The sequence below is a fragment of the Branchiostoma lanceolatum genome, chromosome 18 (genome assembly GCF_035083965.1).
Source record: "Branchiostoma lanceolatum isolate klBraLanc5 chromosome 18, klBraLanc5.hap2, whole genome shotgun sequence".
Lineage (NCBI taxonomy): Eukaryota > Metazoa > Chordata > Leptocardii > Amphioxiformes > Branchiostomatidae > Branchiostoma > Branchiostoma lanceolatum.
Genome location: NC_089739.1, coordinates 6382138 through 6393179, shown reverse-complemented (window position 1 = coordinate 6393179; position 11042 = coordinate 6382138). Strand labels below are relative to the sequence as shown.

At 38.8% G+C, this 11042-nt stretch overlaps 1 protein-coding gene across 2 annotated transcripts; it reads left to right on the top strand.

Annotated features, from left to right (window-relative positions):
• Window positions 1-79: 79 nt before the first annotated feature.
• LOC136423797 (transcription factor E2F6-like) lies at window positions 80-10703 on the top strand. Of its 2 annotated transcripts, XM_066412113.1 has the most exons (9): window positions 84-604; window positions 3083-3173; window positions 3412-3530; window positions 4053-4150; window positions 4532-4599; window positions 4909-5008; window positions 5902-6016; window positions 7540-7693; window positions 9333-10703. In XM_066412113.1, exons 1-9 carry the CDS (start codon window positions 353-355, stop codon window positions 9557-9559), a joined length of 1224 nt encoding a protein of 407 aa, XP_066268210.1. In that variant the 5' UTR covers window positions 84-352; the 3' UTR covers window positions 9560-10703. The 2 variants fall into 2 exon arrangements, with proteins under 2 accessions (XP_066268209.1, XP_066268210.1); XM_066412112.1 differs by lacking the exon at window positions 9333-10703 and having other exon boundaries at window positions 80-604; window positions 7540-9022.
• The last annotated feature ends 339 nt before the right edge of the window (window positions 10704-11042 follow it).

The following is an 11042-nucleotide window of genomic DNA, read 5'->3' as shown; positions in this document are numbered from 1 at the left end:
CATTAAGTATACAGGGTGCGGGGCCCAATGGTGAAAGGGACAACAAAACCACGTGACGGAGTTTCGCGGGAAATATGATTTCGCGCCAAATGGATTTCAAACTGGAGTCGAATGAGACTGAGAAGGGACGCCATAGCTGAGACTACCTCCCGAGATCTCGTCCCATCCTCCGCTAATCCTCCAAATTTTGGGTCCAACCCCAGCCCGAAATCAAGCTGAGATATATTACTACCATATTGTGTCAAAATTTTTCACAAATTTTGCCGAAAAAGTCGAAAAATAGACAACTGAAATACCCCGGTTTGACAGGTCAGAGTTTAGGATTTCGGGACAAAGGACGATTTTCACCAACATGCCGAGAGGACCCTCCCCTGGCTCCCGTCGCGCTGTGGCCGCGGCACAGAAAAAACTTTCAGGTTCTCAGTACTTTATTCTATCGTCCGGAATCACCAGCCCGCTCCAGACTGCTGAATATTTCGTCAGCGGGTCCTCGGACGTCAAGGTACGGGCGACCCCGCAACAAGGTTCCGCCCAGCAAACCTTCACGACCCCGAGCAATGGCTTCGGCGACAAAGGTCCAAGACCCGCTCTAGGAAGACCTCCGGTAAGTTTTGCAATTACAAATATCATGATAAAGTTCTGTATTTCCATTCCCAAATCTTGCAGAAATGCTTCAGGTACTGTGGCTTATAATTATGAATGCCGGCTTGCAAATATGGCGGGAGTGACTTGAGTTCTTTGATACGCCCACAAATTATTTCCTGCAATTTTTTGCTAGCATTTCTGCTTGAATTATAATTTGAAAATGGGAAGTTCTTACATTGATTTACAAGTGTGTAAAGGTACGTTGAAAAATTGTTCAGCTGAGAGCTAGATCTTGTTTTATCTTACAGAATTGCAGAACAATAGACATACGCTTTGCCCTTTGCACTCTGGAACAGGGTGGGGCTTTTAATTGTTCAGAAAAGGGGGGTGTCCCATTTAAAAATTAATTTTTAACATCTAAAGTGTTTAATGCCTGTGATTTTCAATATGATTTGTATGGCTTCCATTGATAAGTGTATTTGTACAGGATTTTTGGTACAGGAATTCCTGCTGTTTTGGTACACATCTGTTTTTGTTAGAAGTTCAGTTTTGTGTATGCGTAACAGATTAGTCATGCTTTAGTAGATAGCAACCCATCTGTTGCCATGGCAACAGGATGCAACGGGATCAAATCACCCCTGTGAATACACTGCATAAGTTTGGTCTTGCTAGAAGGGGGTGTATTATCATATAGTTATGTAAATTTAATGTAAGATAATCGTGAGTGACCCATTTTTATTGATCGAGAATCGAAAATTGTCGACAACAATAAGTCTTAACTCTTACACTTGTTAACACTTGACCATAATGTGACCTCAGTTGCCAGTTTTCTTATGATGTTAAGGTGTTGTTGACTTGGTTATTAATTTAGAAAATCCCAATATCTGGTGACTGTGGTCAGCATTGCATCCAAATATACCTCAGTGTTCTCACCAGAATTTTTTCACAGCATAGGGGTCAGGTACAGAAGGTCAACTTTACGCGGTGCAAGTCACGCATGGAGTGCTGAAGACATGACCAGAGTAGGGAGTCTGGCATGTTCCCCCGGAAAATTTGTAAATTCATAACCCAATGAGACATTATTTCATGCATTTTGAGTGATAAATTTTGTGAAGTAGACTTTTTCCTCTGTCACAGCCTCATTCTAAAGCCAAATATGAACTTCTTATAAGATTTATGAAGGGTCACAAGGTTTGTCCCAGAAAGGAACACCCCTATGCTGGTTGAATTGAAACACAGCATAGGGGTCCAGATCACAGCATAGGGGGTCCAAATCACAGCATAGGGGGCCCCTATGCTGAAAAGGCCTGGCGAGAACACTGTACCTGTGTGTTGCATTCTCTTTTCTGTGGCCGTAGCTAAAACAAAATAGTACAAAGCACTGATAAAACTTGCTTCCTACCCAGTCCCCCCCCCCCTCCCCTCAAATTTTGCAGTTAAAAAATCCCGGCTGTCCGTTATGATTAGCAGTTCAACCAATCACTGAGCAGCTCAATGTCTATCAGATTTTTGCATGCCAACCTTTTTGTGTGACATTTCTACATTGTTGTTTCCTCTTACGTTTCAACATTTTTGTTGTGCATTTCTTCCAAGGAAATCATTATATATATGGCCTCCGTCGGTCAGTATTGACCATGGTAAAATCCTAATTCACAACAGCCCTACAGCATCGACTATGGCTGAAAAGCCCTATACGAGAAATCTTTATAGACAATAATAAGTTTATTGCAAATTCATGCCCGAAGGCTAAATGCAAATAACATACATAAAAGAACAGTGTACAAAATAGGTATAAAAGCTGCTTATCTAAATTATACAAATGTAATTGTCTATAACTAGGGAAGGGTTTGACTTATGAGATATCATCAGTCCCCCCAATTAGTAGCTAATTATCAGGAATGCTGCTAATTGTATGCATGGTGTATTCATGAGAAGAGCACATTTGCATAGTGAAGAGAGGGTGTGAAAGAGATGATCACGTTTCATCTCTTGATCCTGTTTTTGTTTTGTTTTGGACTTCAAGGGAGAAATTTGAGCATGGCAACAAGAACAGGATATAGGTTTTGGTGCATTTGTCTTCGGGTTTATATAGATAATACAGAAATTAACTCCCTGCCCATAAAGAAATCTCAGTAACATATCTGTATCTGTAAAGACGGTATAACCACCCTCCGGCGTGACACACCAGCTTTCTGTAACAAAAAAGATGTTATAACTAAAAAAATCAATATAAGTTCGTGGTGAAGCAGAGGGGAGGGGGGCAGTGAAAAATAGAATGTATGGTCGCCGTGTGGTGAAAATTGCAAACATAAAACCGCTGCAAATATTTCACCATATACCGTATGCAATCCTGCCCAAGTGTTAGATCTTCAATATACAATTAACTACAGCCACAGACTCAATTCGAAAGATATCTACACTTTTTCACAAGTCTGAAGTCACTCTCTATGATATGCAGATAACCCTGTTTTCTCTTTCTTGTGTATTCTATCTATAGGCTAAGAGAAAGCTGGAATTAGATGGAGGAATCTTGGATGACACTTTCAAGTCTCCAACTAAAAGTACGAAGAAGAGGGGAAGTCCAAAAGGTTTGCTTTGTTTCCTGTTAGTCTTATATTTGTTTTTCCAGTTTATGTTGTACAATGTATTTGTCGTTTGCAGTGTGGACAAGTATTTAAATTTTAAAAATCTGTATTTGATGTTTAAAATCCTGTTGAACTATCAGCAGGATATAACAATTTGTTTTTGTGTGTTGTCTTCCATTCTGTTGGCCTATGACCTTTCTAAAACCAGCTGGCCAACAGTTCTTAACCTCTGACCTTTCAGCCAAGTCACCCCTGGAGAAGACGAGATACGACACTTCGCTGGGCCTCCTGACTAAGAAGTTTGTGGGCCTCCTTGGGAGCTCTCCAGACGGCATCGTAGACTTGAACCAGGCAGCTGAGGTTTGTATTATTGAGTTAACAAGTTCCTCTACTGTGAATTTTACTTACATTCTTTCATGCTAATCTCCAAGTATATCTATCAGTGGCAAGGCAGTATCCAAATGGCCACTGATTTGCCCTTTGGATACTGTATGTAATTTGTAAATGTTGAAATTTTAGCAGTGGTTCAATGTTTGCGGTTTACTGTCTGTATATTTTAAATCACCGCAAAAATTTTGTTGTGTCTTCTGCCCGCATACCCCCTTGTTTCAGCCGTGAACTAAAAGCCGCCATAGACACTCCATTTCCTCCCTGACAGCTGACGCAAAATTGAATCCCAGCAAACTTAAAAGAATAAAGGCATTTATAGTACTGTCTTGCCACAGATAGATCTGCTCAGAGATTATTTCACTATCATTTGTAACTACATTTTACACTGAAACCAATTATAAATACAAGTCTTTATCTCAGGTCTTAACTTTTCTGACTCAACATTAGTTGTACAGTTTTGAATAATGATAACTTAATAATCTCTCTGTCCAGGTATTAAATGTACAGAAGAGAAGAATCTATGACATCACAAATGTGCTTGAAGGCATCAACCTGATAAAGAAGAAGTCCAAGAACCACATAGAATGGAGGTGAGTTGATCAGCTAACCTTCTCCCTGCTGCCTAACTCTGCAACCAATAGGGAATTGGGTGCCAAATGGCATCAAATGGCTGAGTGGTTGGGCTAGCAGACACAAGATAGAGGGGTCATGGGTTTAATTCCTGGCTGGACGTTTTATCTCTGGGAAAAGGCACTTCACACAACTTTTTTCATCCATGTAAATGGAAGGAGAGGGATGGGATTCATCTCCCTACTGCGAAATTAAAAGTTGAATGCGTTTACAGTAGATGTTAAAAATTGAATATTAGTTCTAGCAGACTAAGTTAAGGTACCAGTGAGGAGGTTTGGGTCACCCTCAGCATGCTGAAGGTTGTGATTTTGTGATGATATGGCTATGTTGGTCTCCCACAGAGGTTCTCCCATCACGCCCAATGGCCCGGCAAGAGTGGCCACTCCTGCGGTCATGGACTTACACTCAGGTGAGACCCTAATGTTGAGTCAGCCATCTTAGAAAAATTTTAGCTTTGGTTCTAAAAACATATTTTAGCTTTGGCTCTAAAAACATATTTTAGCTTTGTCTCATAACCTTTTATCAGAAAATTGCTTGATGTTTTTAAAATATGAGTACAACATTTATTTTTTCTTGATATCAAGTCCATTAATTTAACAGTATTAGACGTAACATTATGTAGTACTAGCATATAATGAAATTGAGAAACAAATTCTTTGGAAACTAAGTTGGTCTTTTGATAGATAAAGTTGTTAAATGTTTTTCTGTCCCTTTACAGACCTTGCCGATCTAGAAGCCAAGGAAAACCTGTTGGATGAGCTTATACGACACTCCAGTACACAACTGAAACATCTCACAGAGGACCCAGACAATAAGAAATATCCTTGACAACGTGGTATACAATTACATCATAGTGAGCTATAGAATAAGATGAAAGTTAGACTGCAATTTCCAAGAAAAGAATTTGGACTTACCCAAATTTTCGACTGGTTAACTTCAGTCCTTATCAAGGAATGAGCAATCCATTGTCTCTGACTTCATGTTATGCAGATAAGACACATGACTCGGCAAGCACTGGATCATATGATGCAGAAAGTTTATAGCGCACTCTGCTGTAGTGCTTAGTTTCTGGCAGTTGTAATATTGCTGTACCCTCCTACAATGATTACCCAGTAAGTAAAGATCTGATATTCTGTGACGATCTTTTATATGGATGAGTGGGAGGGTAAAGCAGCTTAGTTTTGGCGTAAAAAATATCTTTTATTCTTGAAAAGCATTAAAAAGGTATACACATCATTAATGTGTTAAAACAGCATGATGTTTTTTCATAGATCAGGTAGCCTGTAGTAGTGCAATGTGGCTTTGCTATGGCTTAAATTACAGGCAATCACACAGGGTCACCAATACTCTTCTCGATAAGTGAGTTGGGTTCTTTTACGTGCAGAGGTTTGAGGCTTATGCCTGAAGCTCCCTTGTATACGGGGCTGTGAGCTCTACGTCACCATCTGAGGGTGTTATTAAGTTCAGATAAGTTTATTAAGGTCAGACAAGTCACACTTGAAGACTTGCTACCTGTTGCATGGTCAGAAGTGGTCAGTCCGAATTTTTAACTTTTCACAAAACCTCCTAAGTGTAGGAGGGCGTATGCTAAATGTATGACTATGAGGGCACATAACCCCTTTTCCCTCTTTTAGAGAATAAGGAAACTATACCGTGTATGTTTTTTCTATGGTAATTGATTTGAGTGATATTACCCTTAACTCCTTTGCACGCATGCGTACGTTACGTACCAGGACATTCGGAGCATCCGTACCTTCGAGGAGCAGACTGTCATTGCTATCAAGGCTCCGCCTGAGACAAGACTGGAGGTCCCCGACCCTAGAGAGGTGATTATTGTTCATTGTGTTACTGTAAATACATTTATGTTAGCATGGTTTTGATTTCGCGGTAGGGAGAAATTGTGTACGCGTTTGACACGGTAGACATGGTGGTAGGAGGGCAAAAAATTTTGCGGTGAAGAGCTGCGACACCCGCGAACATAAATCTACTGCAAACATTCTTGCATTTACACATTTTACCGTATTCTGAACCGTCAGAGGTTTTGGGGACTCAAATACTGTAAGTTCAGTTACATTCGCAGGGACTTAATTTCTCAGTAGAAAACGAAGGAGGTTTTCAAAGTGTTTTAAGTTAGCGTGGTTTTTATTTCGTGCTAAGGCGAAAATGGAGTGTTCGCGATGGTTTTAAGTTCCTGACAGTGCTATAGTCACATACTGCTACAGTATTGGACAAAATGTTTGCGGTGGCTTTAAATTCGCTGTGAAACAGTCGCTGCAAAAAACGCGAACATAAAACCACCACGAACATTTCTGCATTTTACAGTATTGTCTGGGTAAAGTCACTGACCTGTGGAGAAGCACATTTTTGCTGTCAAGCTCGTGTGTATTCATAAGTAATACAGTGTTTCAGCTATTCAGACAAATTTGGCACTTAAGATGCAGAGTGATATTTATACATCAGTTTGTAGGTTCAGCCTAAGAATGGTTTCCATTGAAAATACACTCAAACCTGTACAAGTGTGACCACCTCTGCATAAGGACCATCTGGCCAACGTAACCAGATGGTGGTCTCTTAGATAATTTTTACCATTGACACAAGCATTAAAAATCCCTTTTTATAATGACCACCTGTCCACATTGACCAGATTTTATCAGTCCCGAGTGGTCATCTTTTAGTATTAACTGTAGGTACAAATGATTGGCCCCGCACAAGATTAAAATCTTGTTAGAAATAAGTAACAAATAATTTGTCCTGCAGAATATTCAGATTCTGTTCAATACCTAATAAGAAATAAGTAACAAATAATGTGTCCTGTAGACCATTCAGATCTACTGGATGAATGATTAGGAATAATCAGGAAGTGATTTGTCCTGCAGAGCATTCAGATCTTCTTGATGAAAGATTAGAAATAACTAACAAATAATTTGTCATCTAGAGCATTCAGATCTGATTGATGAATTATAGGAAATAAGTAACAGATAATTTGTCCTGCAGAGCATTCATATCTGGTTGAGGAATGATAAGAAATAACTAACAAATAATTTGTCCTGCAGAGCATTCAGATCTGTCTGATGAATTATAGGAAATAACCAGGAAATAATTTGTCCTGCAGAGCATTCAGATCTGTCTGATAAATGATTAGAAATAACTAACAAATAATTTGTCATCTAGAGCATTCAGATCTGCTTGATGAATTATAGGAAATAACTAACAAATAATTTGTCCTGCAGAACATTCAAATTCTGTTTAATACCTAGTTACAAGTAACTAACAAATAATTTGTCCTGCAGAGCATTCAGATCTGCTTGATGAATGATAAGAAATAACCAGGAAATAATTTGTCCCACAGAGCATTCAGATCTGGTTGAAGAGCAGTAAAGGTCCCATCGAGGTGTACTTATGTCCCGAGGAGCAGAACACAGAGGATGCTGGGAGTTCTTCCTCCGACGCCACCAGCTCTGAAGGCTCCAGCTCCACCAGTGGTTCCCCCTGTAGTGTAAAAGGTAGTGAACTCAAAACCAACATCATGTATTCTAGTAACGCTAACCTAAAGGCTGAGGGCAGTAGCGACTGTCGTAAGTTTTCCTGGATGGGTGTAGGTGGGCAGTACTTGTATTGTAATGGCGGTGGTAGAAAGTGCAGTGGATGTGTACCAGAGAAACCTGACGTAACTACTATAAATGTACCGAAGGTACACGGTTCGAACCCACAAGACGAAGGGCAGGGAAGTGAGAGTGTCGTTCCCGCAGCGCCTTTCTTGATGTATGATTGCCAAGAGTTTGTTCAGCCGTGGGAGGGGGGCACTAGCGCCCTAGCTGCAATCTTTGATGGAAACATCGACCCTGCCCCGTCGTTCGAGGTAGAAAATGGGGGGAGCGTTGGTGAAACTTCCGGAAGTAAATCCGTTCAGGCCAGTGAGGCTGAAACACCAGTTGCACTAGAAGGGTTTGAAGTGGAAGAATTCCCTGATTTTGAGTTCATTCGTGCCTTTATCCATGGTACAGAAAACCCACATGCAGATCCCAACATTGTTGAAAATGGATTCCATTGAAAGCTTTCCTGAATGGTGAAAATGAAAAGATTGTAGAACCCAGAAACATTACTTGAAGTTGTAACTCCTAGCCAAGGTATTTCTTGAAAAATGTTATAAATGTAAGGAATACATGTACTGTATTAGATCTGTAGGAAATACATGTATGAGATGAGAAGTAGAAAAAAAAGGTTTTCAGGACATTTTGGCACCCGAATAGTTTGGCCCCTAGCTGAGCATGACTCAGAGTTATGGTTAGAGTTGAGTTAGAATTAGGGTTAAAGTTAGGCATCCTCTTGAAAGTGGAATGTCTAGAAACAGTCTTCCTGATTGGCTAGGGGCCGAACTGTTAAGGCACCGAAATGTTTGACATTTGAAAAAATATGATGATATTGCAGAAAAGTATGTTGTAAAAAAAAAAAGTGCTGAATAGTTTCTCATTATCTATTTACATATCGATGTCACAAAAATATCTAATATGATTAAGAAAGGAAACTAAGGGGAAATGTTATTTAAGAATCCTACATGTTCTAGAGATGACTGTTCAATTGTTTGACTTTCTCATACATAACTCCTATATTATTTTCTGTAATGAGCCAAGCTGCAGTGAAAATAAATTATTGCCGTTGAGAGGAAAATATATCTTGTGTAGAGAAGTTGAAAAAGTTAGGTAGATGCATTGACACATACATTACAACCTATGGTAAGCAATCTTGCTTAGAAAAATTATCTGAAGAAACTGCTTGTTAAAAATATATCTTCTTTCCATACTTAAGAATAAAACCTTATAGCTTTTGTTGAACTTGTATTGTTTGTAATTTAGGTGTTTAAATAAACAATTTTTCTCAGCAATAGAAAATTCCATACTAAGTAGTGCAGATGTATCTTTGCATTATAGTAAAACAGGTAAGTCTTGTCTCAAAAATTAATCTAATTATGATAATTAGCATACCAGGTGCCAATCAGAATGGTTGATGCATCTAGTGGTTTTGATTGGTTGAATACCAGGTGGCAATCAGTGTTGATTGGTCAATGTTGTTCTAAATCAAAATGTTCTAAATGGTTTTGATTGGTTGAATGTGATGATTGACAGCTGTCTGTTCCATCCACAGGTGACCCCCGGTTGGAGTCAGCGCTGGTAGAAAACGAGGAAATTGATCCTTCGCAGGAAATGGCGCGGAGCCTTCTACCGCAGACCGAAGATCAGGACCAGGAAATCCAGGACTTCGTTGCGCTTTCGCCACCATTGATGGAAGACGACTATCTCTTCAGCCTCTCGCCTGGCGAAGGAATCTCGGATTTATTCGACGCCTACGATCTTTTCAGCGATGACAACTAGAGGTTAATTCTTTCCTCAGCACACAATGACAGCGTCCTGTCTACTATCGGCAGTCCAGTTGCTAATGCTGTACGAAAGTTGATATAAATATTGAAAACTTTTCTTGCCCTATCATCCAAACCAAAATCATTTAATTTCTTGAAAACTTTATGTATTTTAGTGATTTTAGTATTGTTTTTTTCTTGTTTTCATGTATTTGTTAGAGTTAAACAGCTCAAACCTTTGTACAGAAGTTAGAACATCTATGCATATTTTTAGATGTTGTAAGAAAAGAGTATGAGGGTGACAGGAGTGTATGGAAAGCCAGACCCTCTGTGCATATATGAGCGTATTACATATGACTATGTATGTATTTTGTCCACATATTTAAGGATTAACAAAATAATGCCTTATTGTGATCCAAGAACTGAAAGAAAAAATCATGAGGTTTGCATTGTGTAAATCTTAAAATCTTTCCATTTTTGTTTTTAAGTTGAACTGATTTTTATGGAACCTGCCTTTATATGGAGACATGGTATGTAAATCAATTTACTCAGACATTCCTTAGAACATTTACATGGCACTGTTGCAATGAAGCATATTGCAATGACAAAAGGACAGTATAACAGTGTTTAACTAACTTGATTTAAAATCAATGGACATGCTAGAGCTTCGATCCTGTGTAAACAAGTTTCGACTTTATTCTTGCCTTTATATTTAGCACGGATGCAAGGAAGTGAAAATGTATCTTACGGAAATGTCGTAGCTTTTGTGTGACAAAAAAAGTTGGCAAGCGACACTTGATTTTATTTGATTTTTACTAGAGGGACCAACTTAAGTCAAATATGAATTAACATGCTGTATGTCAGTTTACAGTGCTAGCACATATATTCATATATATAATTATGAACGAGTTTTTTCATTAAGAGTGACTACATATCAACGTACATTATCCCAGACACAAAAGCCGTTTGCTGTGCATTTCATGATGTAATAATAAGAATTTTGGTCTAATTTTGGGAAGTCTAAATAGTTCGTTTTTTCGCTGATGTGTATGTTGTGACGAAGAAATATTTGGGGACTACATTATAAGATACAAGAAAATGAAAGTACTTGTACAAATGTATTGGTTTGAAGATATTAATAAAGGAACTACATTTTTAAATATTTCCTCTCACATTTGCTCTTTGTAACGTGTAATTGTGGTAAAGAAGACAATATATGGATTGGAATTATGCTTTTGCTTGTATATTATAACCTTATTGCGTGCAGTAGTCAATGAGTTGGTGCTTCAACAGAGGCAGTACAAATTTGATAATATGGATGACACTCTGGGTACTGCAAAATTGATGCGATGGTGCAGAAAAAAGGTTGCCTTCATTATGAAATGAAGGTGGTTAAGAAGCTTTTTAGGAATGACTGAACACACAACATGGTATACTTTTGTGTTAACATTTTTCTTGGAAAACTTCGTTTAGGGCTCGAAATGCATTTTGTGCAAGCC

Coding starts and splice junctions, on each gene's coding strand:
- LOC136423797 (XM_066412112.1), top strand. CDS start 353: ATGCCGAGAGGACCCTCCCCTGGCTCCCGTCGCGCTGTGGCCGCGGCA. Junction 605..3,082: donor CCGCTCTAGGAAGACCTCCG/GTAAGTTTTGCA, acceptor TTCTATCTATAG/GCTAAGAGAAAGCTGGAATT. Junction 5,009..5,901: donor GAGGACCCAGACAATAAGAA/ATATCCTTGACA, acceptor ACTCCTTTGCAC/GCATGCGTACGTTACGTACC.